Here is a 16,283-nt window from a genome sequence, read left to right on the forward strand (position 1 = left end):
GAAATGCACACTCAATCCCGCACATGTAGCTCTCCTGGAACTCAGATCTAAACACAAAGCTCACTGAAGTGATGCTGGATCAAGTTGTTGATTTGGTTCTTATTACAACACAGAAGCAGCTCTCTGCCGATGTTCAGGTTGAACACGAGCTCCCTGGATTTGTCTGTTCCAACTTCCAAAATGTCAGAAATCTCTTTTTAAAATGCTCATTGGTTTAAAATTCAGGTTTGTGTCCTGAAATAATTATCAATAAAATTCATTAAACAACGCGTTGCGGGGAGCAGGAGTGGGGACCAGAAGTGGCCATTTGTTTTCATTTTTGATAGGTATTGAGTAGTGCCATCTTTGCTACTGACAGCTGCCAAAACGTGCATGAGGCTGCATTTGCGCATGGGCAACTACAGCACCACCTAGTGGTTGTGTTGTCAGCAAACGCAGCCTTACTAAAACACTGCACTGCACAAGACCTGGGACTGCGTAATGCAGCAATGCAGAGAGCTTTACTGAGTCTAGCACACCACACTCACGCCTGGTTTGGGAGTAAAACATTCACTTGTGATAAACTATTTGATAGACTTTTGGATGCGCAAAATTGCAACAATTTTTTCTGCTGCAATTTCAAATATACATTTATTTCAACAATTTCTCATCATTTAGTTTAGGAATATAGGAACAGTAGTAGGCCATTCAGCTAATCGAGCCTGTTCCGCCATTCAATACGATCATGGCTGATCATCCACTTCATTGCCTTTTTCCCCACACGAACCCCGCATCCTTTCATGTCATTGGTGTTTAGAAATCTGTAAATTTCTACTTTAAACATACTCAATGACTGAGCTTCCACAGCTCCCTGGGGTAGAGAATTCCAAAGATTCACAACCCTCTGAATAAAGAAATTTCTCCTCTTCTCTGTCCTAAGTGGCTTCCCCTTATTTGGAAATTGTGTCCCCTGGTTCCAGACTCCCCAACCAGGAGAAACACCTTAGTTGCATCTACCCTGTCTTCCCTTTTATTATTTTGTAGGTTTCAATGAGATCACCTCTCATTCTTCGAAACTCGAGCGATTACAGGCCCTCTTTCACCAAACTTTCTTCACAGGACAGTCCCACCATCCCGGGAACAGTTATACAGCACAGAAACATGCTGAACCTTCATTGCACTCTCTCTATGACAATAATATCCTTCCTAAGGTAAGGGGACCAAAACCGCACACAGTACTCCAGGTGCGGTCTAACCAAGGTTCTATACAATTGAAGCAAGTTTGTTTTTGTAATTATCACTATATTTTCAACTTATGATTGGTAAATGCACAATTATGTCACACTAAAGGTACAATTGTATTATGTATGCTTACAAATATGTTAAGACACTATATTTTTGCCTAAATTTCACAATGGGAATTAATAGCTTTCAGCTCATCAAAATATGAAGACAGGTAGATGATTTGGGATTTGCTCAAGTGAAACAACTTGCAAGAGAAAGCAAAAACGCAATTTCAATACCTGGAAGGGGTTGAAATCCAGTCCTCGTACAGGACCTGCATGCTTCTCACTCTGTCCAATGATGGGATCATTTCCTGTTACAAGGATCTGTTCTGCACTGTAAAGGGTGATGGTTCCTGTATCCCCTCCAGCTGCTATGACTCCATCAGCGTTTGTACCATGGTTGCTCCAGATCAGTTTGTGAAATCTGTAATAGTTACGTGATTTACTTTCTTCTTCCCAAACAAAAAAACAAAAATTCTATGTTTAAACAACTTCACTTCTCTTCCAAGTCAACCCACCATGGCCCCATGCCATGTCCAAAATGACAGTCTACTTAGGAGGCCTGCTGATCCTGTTTTGTTACATTGTCCCAAGAGCATTGCACAGCGGCGTAGTTGACGGCTCTTCCAATTTGTCTTCCCTCCCTCCATTTAAGGAAGGGAGAAGCAACTAGCCTCTTTCAAACAGGAGAGGAGCTCACTAGATTGTTGGAATGCAGTTCCACACTCAACGTATAGGAAAGAATGCAACATAGCGTAATAGGAATACTCACAAGCGCATTCTATTGGCAACAAATGCAAGATATTCTGTGAATCCTAGTCCCAGTTGCTCAGGATTTTCATTTTAAAAAAAAAATTGTATGCTATAAAAAGGAATTGTCAATCTTTTATTGCCACATGTTTAGGCATATACACCAAGCACTCACCTGCTAGTAGCAGGTAGGCAGCCTCGCAATTTTGCATCCAATGAGGGATCTGAAAAGTCCAGCTCATAAATCTCCAGTGCTGCATTTGTGCTGAAGGTAGCATCCAACTGTTGTGCCGAGGTACCTACAGTGTAAAAGAAAGGTGTAACTTGCACTTCAACAATAATTGATAGACTTATGGCAATTCCTATTAAAGTGACTTTTCAAAAACAGCTATGGCAATTTGACTTTTGCTAGCCAAGTTATTTTGTTAACAGAACGAAATTTCAGAGGGTGCCCATTGGGCCATTACAGCAACATTCTCATGCCTTTCGAGTATTTGAAGGCAGCAACCAAGGATTTGGAAATATAGTGCATACAGACAAGCAATCAGTACAGAAGAACAAACATATTTAAATTGCACTTTTCACAACCTCGGGACATCCCAGAGCAGTTTACAGCCAATTAACTACTTACTGAAGTGCAGTCACTATCTTAATAGGGAAGGGCCAAGATCCCAACAAATGCAGCTATAGTGAAGGCCCTCATTACTGTTTCGCTGGTTGTTGTGTTAGGTGCACAAAGCTGTGCCAATAAATGTGGGTTTTGTAAATGATGCTGTGTCACTGGATCACAAGCTGGATGCCCTGTAACACTGGGTCACAGAGTACCCAGCAAAACATCACTTCATCCTGAGATGAGGGCGTGATGCTGTATTACTCAATGGTGGGCTGGCTATGTAACACTGTGGCACTGAACACTGGGTGTAATGTTGTGTCAAGGCGATTGTTACTGGAGCACATAAACTAGGGTGACTGTTCGGTGGATTACTGAGGGAGTGTTGGACAGTCAGACATGCTGTCTTTCAGATGAGATTGTATCAAATTTTGCTTGATAACATTCCTGTGAAATGCCTTGGATGTTTTGCTATGTTAAAGGTGCTTTGCAAATGCAAGTTATAATTGTTGTTGAGACGTTAAAGCAAAGACCGGTCTGCCTCGCAGGTGGATGTAAATGATCCCATGGCACTAATGGAAGAGAAGCAGCAAAATTCTCTTTGAAGTTTTAGATTAGATTAGAGATACAGCACTGAAACAGGCCCTTCGGCCCACCGAGTCTGTGCCGACCAGCAACCACCCATTTATACTAATCCTACACTAATCCCATATTCCTACCAAACATCCCCATCTGTCCCTATATTTCCCTACCACCTACCTATACTAGTGACAATTTATAATGGCCAATTTACCTACCAACCTGCAAGTCTTTTTTGGCTTGTGGGAGGAAACCGGAGCACCCGGAGAAAACCCACGCAGACACAGGGAGAACTTGCAAACTCCACACAGGCAGTACCCGGAATCGAACCCGGGTCCCTGGAGCTGTGAGGCTGCAGTGCTAACCACTGCGACACTGGCCAGTATTTGTCCCTCAACCAATATCACTATAACAGATTATCTGGTCATGTATTTCATTGCTGTTAGTGGGATCTTTCTGTGCAGAAATTGGCTGCTGTATTTCCCTACATTACAACAGTGACTACACTTCGAAGGGGACTTCATTGACTGTAAAACGCTTTGGGACATTGAGATTGTGAAAGGTGCTATTTAAATTCAAGTTCTTTTTTTCATTCTTTTAATAAAACATTGACACTCCTGGAATTCCAGACCAAGTATATCCTGGTCTCGCTTACAACAGTATTTCAGGAAGTCGCTAAATTCTTAGACTGTGTATTTGAACATCAAGACCTCATGCAAACAGTTACTTGGTCAAGTACTCCACTGCATTAAAGACACTGTGTAGTTCTTTTGGTATGGTTCATTCATGCCACCAGATGCCTTTCAACATTAGTGCTGGAAAACCATCTAAAATCAAGTCATCTGGTTCAATGTACAAGATCCTTTCATGCCTAAAAGCTGGGTTCAATTCAGATCAGACTTTAGAGATAAAGTCTTTTCCAGTTGTTAGAACCCAGCATAAATCCAGCTTAGGACAGTCTCAATTTAAATTTGCAATGACTATGGGTTTCATAAGACTGTCCACAACTTGTCATTTTTACTTTGAGAGCGCAAAAAGCTATAAAGGGAATTGGAAAAATCACACGAGTGCAACAGTAGGTGTTCATCTGACAATGGAGCTGAGGCAAATTGCTGAGAAAAGAACGAACTCCACCCTGTATTTGGAACTATTGACGTTAACTAATGCTGAGGGACTAAATGGAAAAGCGATCCATTCTCCAGCACAAGGAGATCACAATTTTTGGAACACACATTTAGGAGCAGGAAACATGTAAATTTACATAAAATATAAAGAGTATGCTATTTTATAACAAAACACTATAAAAGGATATTAAATATATGTGCCCCCGCAACATCCGCAATAGGATAACACTAATTCCAAAATGGAAACTGATTATTATTAGAGGTTCACAGTGTAGAATACATTCCCTGTGATTTGGATGAATCTTCTGAAGTTACCTGTAGCCAAATAGAGGGGATGGTGAGAAGCAGGACTCCAGGACTGAATGGCTGTCCTCTCAATCTCCTTCAGCTTCATTTTGTCTTATTGACCTGATAAACAAAATACAGTGATCATGAAAAACTGCCCAATATCAGACAGCACACTAGGTTCTGATGAAGGGTCATCAACCTGAAACATTAACTGTTTCTCTCTCGCTGATGCTGCCTGACCTGAGTACTTCCAGCATTTTCCACCTTTATTTCAAATTTCCAGCACATGCAGTATTTTGCTTGAGACACTATGTATGCGATATTGTTATGCAGCTGGGAGATCCATTGTAGAGCTTCAGGCTCAGCCACTCACATCAATGCGATGAGAAGTCTAGATAAATTAAATTTAGGAGAGTGAGCTCCTTGAGGTGGAAATGTTCCTCGGCTTTTAGCAATCATGTGGGACCATTGTATATTCCAGAGTGTATAGGGACCACCACATAAGCACAGTGAAGCTGTATAAATGGGCAAGCATGAAAAAAAGGCCACTTATTGACAGACCAAATAACTTACATTGCAAAATATATAAGTGGCACTCTGAAACCACAGACAAGTTACAAACTACAGGCAGCCTTCAATGTACCAAGTCTTTTACAGCTTAAAACACAGGACATAGCTTGACGTCAGATTTTAAAATGTTCAAATTATGCACTGTGGCCGAGTCTGAAAAGTATGACCACTGACAGATGGTTACCGGATTCCATTTTGTCAATGCCAGTTTCGGGGTTTGACCACCACCACTGACCCCTGCTTCCAAAAGCAATCTTGTTGAGAACACAAGCCAGAAGATGTGCACGCTCCTGACTCCACACAGATCCCAAAATATACATGCTCCCAACCCCACAAAGTATTACAGTTGTCCATCTTCTAATGGTGGCGTTAGGAACAGGTTCCACTGCTCTGCTATTGCACTTAGAAGATCAGTTTTGTTATAATTGCTTTTGAATGCAAGTGCTTAGCACTGCTGCAGCTGAGTAGGTGCTAATGACAATCTCAGCTGGTTCTTCAAGATTATTGGGACAATTGGTAACAGTACGTACAATGATCATTTTGAAAATAAAGACACCAGCAAAAGAACATCTGTGCAAGTCTCTTAGGTGTACTTAATTTACAGGTTTCACTAATCAGATGTGGCAGCTGTCTGCATAGCAGAGAACAACCCTGCCAGTGCTTGCTTTACTGCAGAACAACTGCAACTTTCCCAAGGAGAGAATAACGTGGTCGCTCTGGTGTTTATGGTCCTGGCTTCCAAACTAAGTCTGTGTCCTGGTGGAACAGGATTTTTATACAAGCAGATTCTTGTCACAAGTTATTTTTCTCAAAACCCTATAGAAAAAAAAAACACACTTACGCCAATACACTTTAATGTTACAGCAAAACACTCCTGTGCTATTCTTAATTCATCACCATAAATTCTCACATTTACAAGCAACATATCAACAACTGTTACTATTTCACCCCACAAGAGCAATGCAGTGCAAAATGCTTTCTGCACATTATAATCGAAGTTTGAAAGGAAAAAATCTATAACTGTATTTCTGATTGTTTTTCCACAGCTCAAGAGGTTATAACGCATCAACTATTACATTTTTCTGAAATTTGAACGACGACACTGTTGTGCGTACAAGAGCAGCACACAGAGTGTGTGCAACAGTAGCTCAGCTACCTGCCTTTTTGGCTTTCCAAGCATGGCTGTAGGTGGTTAAGTGCAGCGGTGGGGGGTGAAAGGGAGAGGGAAGAACTGGCAGGCAATATGACCTCAAAAAAAAAATTTTCCAAAGAACATTACAGGCTGTTTTTGGCAATAATACTGAAGGCAGCTCCTGGGAGGAAAGTGCTAATGGAAAAGTAGTTACAGGTTTCACTTGGGCATGTTCCATTAACATTTTGCATACTCAAATCTACTTTCCCAGGAATTGGTTATGTCCCAGCCCTTAAACACATACATATGCCATGCAGTGCTTGTTCAGCATTGAAATTCAAGAGCTGATACAGGGAACTGGTGATCCTACCAAGGAATGATTACTAAAATACTGATAGGTCAAAAACACTGTGCATTCATTGTATTGTAATGGTTAATAAATTGGAAAGTTTCACAGGTGTACTTAACTTGATATTGATCATTTTTTATGGTTCGTATAATCAGGTAGCTGGAAAGAACAGAGAGGAAATATACCAAGGACCTGCCTGATGACAGCAGCATAGCAAAGCTGGTCTCCGAATCACCTGGAGTGAGCCTTCCTTTTTCAGTTGAGGTGAAGACAGTGGAGTTAACAAAGTCACAAATAGTGGAGGGTGTCTGCCTGCGTGTATATGTCTGAGAGGGAGGGAGGGGATTACTGGCACAATACACAAATTCTTGCATTTCTTGTGGCAGAAGTGTTGAAAGAGATGTCAGCGAGTGTGCTAAGTCACCTTGCCAACGCTGTGGAAGATGTAGGTGAACACTTGCAATTCTCTCCATTATCTTTTTTCCCCCCAAAAATATACCTTATTCATAAAAATTTGTAAAAGATGCATTACAAAACAGTTCAAATTTGACATTTCAGAAAGTACAATAGAGATCAGATTCTTTTGATATAGAACATGAGTTGCCTCACAACTCTTGCCATCCCATTTTATATGCAATGTATTTGCATTACACAGCAAAAACATATTTTGGTGCAAACAGCCCAAGGGGTTCTACATGGGTTCCAGCCCCTCGGCATACTATGGCAGGAGGGCCTTACACATCACCCTCATCTACAAGCAAAGTGAGAAATCAGAAACTACCGGCCCATCTTTTCTTTTGGGCCTCCTTATCTCGAGAGACAATGGATACGCGCCTGGAGGTGGTCAGTGGTTTGTGAAGCAGCGCCTGGAGTGGCTATAAAGACCAATTCTAGAGTGACAGGCTCTTCCACAGGTGCTGCAGAGAAATTTGTTTGTTGGGGCTGTTGCACAGTTGGCTCTCCCCTTGCGCCTCTGTCTTTTTTCCTGCCAACTACTAAGTCTCTTCGACTCGCCACATTTTAGCCCTGTCTTTATGGCTGCCCGCCAGCTCTGGCGAACGCTGGCAACTGACTCCCACGACTTGTGATCAGTGTCACAGGATTTCATGTCGCATTTGCAGACGTCTTTAAAGCGGAGACGTGGACGGCCAGTGGGTCTGATACCAGTGGCGAACTCGCTGTACAATGTGTCTTTGGGGATCTTGCCATCTTCCATGCGGCTCACATGGCCAAGCCATCTCAAGCGCCGCTGACTCAGTAGCGTGTACAAGCTGGGGATGTTGGCCACCTCGAGGACTTGTGTGTTGGAGATACGGTCCTGCCACCTGATGCCAAGTATTCTCCGGAGGCAGCGAAGATGGAATGAATTGAGACATCGCTCTTGGCTGGCATACGTTGTCCAGGCCTCGCTGCCATAGAGCAAGGTACTGAGGACACAGGCTTGATACACATGGACTTTTGTGTTCCGTGTCAGTGCGCCATTTTCCCACACTCTCTTGGCCAGTCTGGACATAGCAGTGGAAGCCTTACCCATGCGCTTGTTGATTTCTGCATCGAGAGACAGGTTACTGGTGATAGTTGAGCCTAGGTAGGTGAACTCTTGAACCACTTCCAGAGCGTGGTCGCCAATATTGATGGATGGAGCATTACTGACGTCCTGCCCCATGATGTTCGTTTTCTTGAGGCTGATGGTTGAAGAGTGCCTGCAGACTCTCATCGACAAGGCTGCCTGCAATGAATTTGGCCTAACCATCAGCTTCAAGAAAACGAACATCATGGGGCAGGACGTCAGAAATGCTCCATCCATCAATATTGGCGACCACGCTCCGGAAGTGGTTCGAGAGTTCACCTACCTAGGCTCAACTATCACCAGTAACCGGTCTCTAGATGCAGAAATCAACAAGCGCATGGGAAAGGCTTCCACTGCTATGTCCAGACTGGCCAAGAGAGTGTGGGAAAATGGCGCACTGACACGGAACACAAAAGTCCGAGTGTATCAGGCCTGTGCCCTCAGTACCTTGCTCTATGGCAGCGAGGCCTGGACAACGTATGCCAGCCAAGAGCGACGTCTCAATTCATTCCATCTTCGCTGCCTCCGGAGAATACCCGGCCCATCTCACTGCTCAATATAGACTACAAAACTCTGTCCAAAGTCAGTCAGCGCCAGTCGGGTCAAGTCTGCTCTGGAGTTGGTGATTCACCCCAATCAGACCTGTACTGTACCCAGCAGGAAGATATCAGATAGCCTCGTGCTAATTAGGGATACGATCACCTATGTACTGGACAGGGGGGTGGACGCAAGCCTCATCAGCTTGGACCAAGAGAAGGCTTTTGACAGGATATCGCACATGATGGACATGCTCTCCAAAATGAGGTTTGGGAAGGGACTCCAGAATTGGATCCAACGGCTCTAAACAATCAGTAGCACAGTACGAATCAATGTGAGGGAATCGGAAAGTTTTCTGATCTAATCTGGAGTCAGACAGGGCTCTCCTCTCTCCCCTGTCTTGTTTGTTTGTTGCATCGAAGCTTTTGCTGAGTCCATCAGGAAGGACATAGGTATTAGCGGGGTGACAATCCCAGGCAGCTGAGGCACTCAGGTCAAAGCCTCCTCATACATGGACGCTGTCGTCGTCTTCTGCTCAGATCCGCTGTCTGTTTGCAGGCTGATGAGCATCTGCAACCAGTTCGAACTGGCCTCGGGAGCCGAAGTAAATCAAGGCAAGAGCGAGGCCATGTTCTTTGGGAACAGGGCCCACCGATCACTTGATCCCTTCACTGTCAGGTCAAAATACCTGAAGGTGCTGGGTATATGGTCCAGAGGGGCCGGGGCATGTGCCAAAAACTAGAAGGAATGTGCAGCCGTGTTAAAACAGAAACTGGGCATGTGGGAGCAGAGTTCTCTCTCCATTGCGGGCAAGAACCTGGTCATCAGGTACGAGGCCTCAAATTATTACTGTATATGGCGCAGGTCTGGCCCATACCCCACTCCTGCACCATGGCAGTCACCCAAGCCATCTTCCACTTTATCTGGAGGTCAAAAATGGACCGTGTCCGCAGGGACACGATGTTCAAACCTCTGGATAAAGGGAGAAAAGTCAGTCCCAATGTCGCCCTCATCCTGATGGACACCTTTATGTGTGACCACATCAAGCTGTGCGTATAACCCTAGTACACAAACACCAAGTGTCATACATGCTGAGGTTCTATCTGTCCCCGGTGTTGTGAAGGATGGGCCTGGCCACATTGCCTCAATACTCTCCATTATCAGGATGCTGATCATAGCCAGTCTGTCAGAGAGAAGCACTGAATGAAGGCTGAACAGTTCCTTCGTGGGAAGGTAAAATAACATTTGAATGTTATACTTTTTGCAGTAACAGAACTATTATACCTGTCAATTTTGAGACAAAACATTTAATTCCACTGGTAGCCATCCTCTCAAGCTCACCAGCTCCCTCTCCCTTCACCTTTAATAATGCATCTTTAATGACATCCCAGTTGTCAATTACTGCTTAAACACATTCCAAAAATGAAGAGAAGGGGCAAGGAATAACTTAAAAGCAACACAGACTGCCATTCTAATTTACGTGGTTTACTGTTCTCACCCTTGCAGGACAGAGCATCCCATCACTTACTGTATGCAGCAAATAGAAGATTTATAATTATCAAGCACACATTTTACTGAATTACATAGAATTGACAGAGACAGATCATTCAGCCCAACTGGCCTATGCTGGTGCTTATGCTCCACACAAGCACCTCTCCACTCAACTAACAACATATCCTCCAGTGACTATTCCTTTCCTCCTCCTAAATGTCCTCTGACAAAGACAAGGTTCTCAGCTCCAACTTGAATGGCAACCAACCTTTGAATAAGCTGTTCCAGTGCAGATTCATCAACTAGCTTTGGAACCTCAGAAAAAAAATGTGTTGCACTTTCAGCAGAATAATAGATTGTTTAATTAAATGGCATAATGCTCCTCTCCTTATCAAACAGTGCATCTTCTGACTGACCAATAGCAGAAGATTTACTAGCAATTTAAAAACCTTATGTATGATGAAACTCCTGTCCATCACAATTCCTGTACCAGCTTGGTTGCCGTGCTTGTAATATGTACAGTCTGTGTCACACTTCCACATTACTGAAACTTTGAATTGATGAATTAGCTACAAACAGTGAGGTAACAAAGCAACTGAATGGGAGAAAGCAGGTAGTTAAATTTTTAGTGAAAAACCCCAAAGAATTTATCAATACAGCAGCCTCAATGAAACATCAAGACAGCATAACCATAAAGCAAAGGTGCACTTATCAAATCCTTCAAATTATTTTAAAATCCTTTTCAGCAGTCATTGTCCCCATAATAAGTGAAATTTCTAATATTCAAATCAAGGATTACAACAGTGTGTACTTATTTGGTGCTTCGTACATGCAAGAAAACAGCTTCCATGCCCTTTAAAATTAGGAAATGGAGAATATGTACACTGAGCATTGGAAATGGGAGGGAGATGGAGGGGCTAGCTTGAGGAACTAAATCCATGTTTGAGGTGGTTTTTGGAACAGGGGGAAGAACATGACAAAGGTGAACAGATAGACTTGTAGAAGGCAGAAGCATAGCAGCCAAAACAAGTGGTCACCAATACTGGAAGGGAGGGAGCACAAGGAGCTGTGTTGTCTAATACATTAGCCACATGCGTCTAGTGGTTAATTACATTTGTAAGCTAAAAAAAAGTGAGGCACCATTGTTAGGCAAGCGATCGCAATACTCATTTACACATATGGGCATGTGAACTTTAACCTTTTTTGCATGCTTGTTGCTGAAAGGGTAAGACAAAAGGCAGAGTGTGCAAATGTTTGCTAACCATTATGCGTGCTTTGCTTTCTTGGCTCTTGGCTATCTACTAGAATGGTGTGCAACATGGGTGGAAACATCAGCAAGATTGCATGGAGTGGGGAGTCGTTACTGTGGTCAACTCAACCGATAGGAATAGCTGCTCCCGGCCAGGAGAACGCAAGGCAAATCAATGACGAACAAATCCAACAGAACAGATCATGGCAAAGGGGCAAGCATCATCCACCTGCAATCTGAATGCTGAGCAGGGGCAAGGCTGGTACATCATCTTGTGCGAGGCAACATTCCCAGCAATTACTCTGAAGATATTGTTTATAACTGCTGGACAAAAACCTAGACACTGCGGTGTGCCTGAAATTCATGCCAGAATCGTAAACTCAGGTGAAAGACTGCAAGGCTCATACTGAATGGTGGTAAATGTTTGGTAAGTAAATATACATGAAGTACATTTAACTCTTGTATAAGGCGTTTTCTACTAAAATTAGTGTGTGTGGCTAAAACAGTCACCATAGTCACACCTGTGACTAGTCAGCAATTTCTATTGGCTGTGATTGTCAGAATGCAGAAGCTGTATGCAGAAACGCAGGGCAGAAGTTACAAAAGTACAATGTGGAAAAACCAGGGAGAGATTTGAAAACTAAATTTTGAGACTGTTACACTAAAGCGCATCAAACTGGGAGAGCACGTGGGCAATGGGAGTGAATTGTGGCCGAGGTTGTTTCAGCTCAGTTGGATTTTGCAAAGACTGGCATGGGGAGGACAGCTGGAAGAGCATTGGAGGAGCGAAGCCTCGAGGTGAAGGATGGGGTGAGGGTTTTGGCAGCAGCAGAAGATACGTCACAGAGTTTGCCAATATTGCAGAGTCAAATGAAACCAGTTTTAGTTATGGAGGGAAGGAAGTTAAATGCAGAAGCTAGCAAGCACCAAGGTTCTGCATTTCTGGCCAGGGATGTTGGTGGACATTATACATCAATTTTTCTTTTTAACAGCAATAAATCACAAAATATATACAACAAAGTCATTTCCTGCTACTTTTTCCTGAACTGAAGGTAATCTTGCCTTTCCCCAAGGGTAGCAACCAATCTAGCACGACAGCAAAATCAGTAAGCCTTTAGCTGACCACAACTTTGCTCTGCCTTTAAGGCCAAAGGAGATCAGCCAGCATAATCAGTGCTGACTGACTTAATCCAAAATTGCAAAGTTGAGTTCAGCGTTCTTTGTTTTGAACATTTTTGGCTAATTTTGTCATTTGTCACAAGTGAAAATTAAGCAGAGGTGCCACGTTTGCTGGTTCCAAGACAGAGGTTTGCAAGGTACCTGCAACATAGTATAGCAGGAATCACTACACACTTTTAAAATTACTTCACGTAAAACTGTGTACTATTGCAAAAATAAACCAACTTGGCAATGGCGAAGAACATCCAAACTACATTCAAACTCAACAAGCACACTTTTAAGCCAAAATATACTAGATGTGGTACTTCACAATAATCAACGAAAGATATTTTTGATAATTTTGTAAAGATGCCAAGTGTACAGCATTGATCCAAGAAACTGGAACATTCCTGGAAACAACAGGTTATCCTGGAAATTTTCCAACACCAATAAAAAAGTCCATGCATGATATGAAATATAGAGCCAAACAGCATAAATGAATAAACCCTTGAGCACTGGTCTCACCATTACAGCCAAACACAGCCCCATCAGGGAACAACTGAGACATCACCATGAGGGGACAAGGACCCAGAAGGTTGCCAGAGATATTTGTGCAACAGTGATGTGGAAAAGGTTTTCACTAGACCAAAGAAAGAATGACTTGCATTTATATAGCACCATTCACCACCTCAGGATGTCCCAAAGAATTTTACAGCCAGTGAATTACTATTGAAGTGCAGCCACTTGTAATGTAGGAAATTAATCAACCAATTTGTGCACAGCAAGCTCCCACAGCAATGTGATAATGGCCAGATAATTTGTTTACCGATGTTAATTGAAGTATAAATGTTGGCTAGGACACCGGGGAGAACTCCTTTGCTCTTTTTCCAAATAGCGCCATGGGATCTTTTACATCCAGCTGAGGACAAACTAAGCCTCAGCTTAACGTGTCATCTGAAAAACAGCACTTCTGAAGTGCAGCACTCCCTCAATACTGCACTGGAGTGTCAATCTAGATTTTTGTACTACAGGTATCAAAAAGCAATATCAAAACAGATGCAGGAATAGTAGAAGAATCTAGGGAAGTGACTGATATGATTGTGCAGTCAACTTCCATTCATTTTAATGAGAAAAAATTCAAATTAACGAATATTTCAAATTAAGCAATTTAAAACAAAACATAAAAGTTGTCTGCTAAAAACAATCAAATGAGCAAGTAATGCAAACTGAACAACTTTGGATTAAAAAATATATACTTTATTTTTCCAATTGTCAGCAAAAGCCCAAGGGCATCAACCTAATCTAATAGTTCAAAATACGTATATATCAAGCAGCACCCCAAATGATCACGACAGCATTCCAAATAAGTCAATAGCCCAAAGCATCTCCATGATCGAGTGGCTAACAATCTCAAGAGGGTAGTCTGCAAAATAGAAACCCACACCTTGGGCACAACACTGGAGTGGCACTTAGATACAAAACAGCAGTGAGGAAGGAGACAGATTGTGACTGGAACAGTGTCCAGGAAGCGGTTTAGAAGCAGGAGATTGAGACCACAGGGACACCAGAAAAGTCTCTGAGGAAGAGAAGGAACAGATATCCCATGCGCTGGTGGAAGAAAGCATTTTGCAGCCAATTAAGTAGTCTAAAAGCGTCATAATGTAGGAAATGTAGTAGCAATTTGCAAACGAGTTCCACAAAAAGTAACACTGATTTAAGGTGATTAGCGACATGAGGAAAAAAAACATTTCTGCACAGCGAGTGTTTAGGACCTGGAATGTGTTGTCTGAGCATGTTGGAGGCAGATTCATTTGAGGCCTTCAAAACAGTATTGGATAATTATCCGAATTGAATAGATTTGCAGGGCTAACGGGAAAAGGCAGGAGAGTAGGACTAGGTGAGTTACTGTTGGAGAGCAGACAGACACGACAGACCGAATGGCCTCCTTCTGTGCTGTAACCATTCCATAATTCTATAACTGACTGGATCATTTGTTTTCAGAGCTGGTTATGGATAAATGTTGGCAAGACACCAGGAGAATGCCTTGTTCTTCATCAAATAATATTGTGACACCTTTTACATCTACCTGAGGGGGGTGGGAATGGGTGCCCAACTTAATGTCTCATCCAAGAAACAGCACCTCCAGAAGCGCAGCACTGCCATAATAGATCATGTACTCCAACTCGAGTGAAACTTGCCATAACCTTCTGACTCAGAGACGAGAGCACTGCCCACTAAGTCAAAGGCCGACACATTGAAACACAGTCTTAAAGGAGAAGAGTGGGGTAGAGGGAGTGCATTCCAGAGTCTGGGGCCTCGGCAGCCGAAGATACAGTCATCAATGGGGAGGTGGGGTGGAGAAATGAACATAGGGGGCAGGGGAAGAGCAAAACAGAAACTTTGGGGCAGGAGAGATGCTGGAGCAGATTGGGTGGCGAGAGTCCACAAAGGGATTTAATCAAGTTTGAGAATTTTAAATCTGAGGCACTGGGTTACCAAGAGCAAGGCAGGGCAGCAAGGGAAGGGCTGACGTTGGGTGAGCAGGACTTGGTGTGGGATGGGATACAGGCAGCAAGTGATGGGATGAGTTGAAGACTACAAAAGGATGCGAACTAGGCCAAAGGAACATTGGAATAAGTGAAGCCTGAAGGTGGCAAAGCCATGGCTATGGGTTTCAGTAGCAGAGGGTCCACAGGGTTGCTAACCAGGGGGTGGCTGTAGACTTTGACAGTTGGGAAAGGTGCAGCAGCAGAGTATACACAGATCCCAGTCTCCCTGACCGCTTCCTGTGCTGTCACAGGGCAGAGCGATTCATTCCTACTGTCTCTATTTAAGCAGCTGCCTCGGTGGATGATGCTTCAGCCCGGGCCTGTAGCTCCAGGCCCTGCCGCCTGCCCGCTAGCGCGCACTCCTCCTCTCTGCCTATCGTCCCCCAGAGCCCGACCCTCGGGCTCCACACCGGAACAGTGTGCTTACCGTGAATATGCTGGCTATAATCCCGAGGCGAACACGCCACCAGAGCTCGCTCCCTCACGTCAGGGCGCCCCCGACGTGGCAACTGCGCCTGCGCCAACGCTATACACCCACCGCCTGGGCATTGGCACGTGATCAGTGGGCGGGACCGACGTTTCCCGCCATCTTAGTACAGGAGCCTGTGAGCGGAACCCCCATTCCATCGCCGGAAACGGGTTGCCCGCCATTTTTGTACAGGAGCCTTTGATCGACCCCCCCAACCCTCCAACACAGGAAATTGCGCAGTTCGTCATCTTGGTACAGGAGCATGTGAGCGGAACCCGCTTCCAACACCGGAAACTGAGTTTGCCACCTTGGTACAGGAATCGTTCATCAGAACTCCCCTCAATACAGGAAATAAGTCCGCCATCTTGGTACAGGCTCACAGAGTAGCCATATCGACTTAATATATCACCTATATAATATAGCCATATCATCTTAACAACGTAAGAAATAGGAGCAGGAGATGATATTTGGCCCTTCGAGTCTGCTCCACCATTCATTAAGAAGGATAATCTTCTACCTCAACTTTCCTCATATCCCTTAACCCCCAAATATCTATCGACCTCTATCCTGAATTTACTCAACCTCTCAGCATC

At 43.6% G+C, this 16,283-nt stretch overlaps 1 protein-coding gene across 2 annotated transcripts in view; it reads right to left on the reverse strand.

Annotated features, from left to right (window-relative positions):
* Nucleotides 1–15,755, reverse strand: part of sec31b (SEC31 homolog B, COPII coat complex component) — an 83,242-nt gene extending 67,487 nt beyond the window's left edge. For both annotated transcript variants that reach the window (XM_068020744.1, XM_068020743.1), the window contains exons 1-4: nt 15,649–15,755; nt 4,644–4,736; nt 2,191–2,314; nt 1,503–1,689 (exon numbers count right to left, since the gene is read on the reverse strand). In XM_068020744.1, the coding sequence (XP_067876845.1) occupies nt 1,503–1,689; nt 2,191–2,314; nt 4,644–4,722 (390 nt within the window). In that variant the 5' untranslated portion in view covers nt 4,723–4,736; nt 15,649–15,755. The remainder of the gene's footprint in view (nt 1–1,502; nt 1,690–2,190; nt 2,315–4,643; nt 4,737–15,648) is intronic.
* Nucleotides 15,756–16,283: the final 528 nt, after the last annotated feature.

The sequence above is a fragment of the Heterodontus francisci genome, chromosome 42, assembly GCF_036365525.1.
Source record: "Heterodontus francisci isolate sHetFra1 chromosome 42, sHetFra1.hap1, whole genome shotgun sequence".
NCBI lineage: Eukaryota > Metazoa > Chordata > Chondrichthyes > Heterodontiformes > Heterodontidae > Heterodontus > Heterodontus francisci.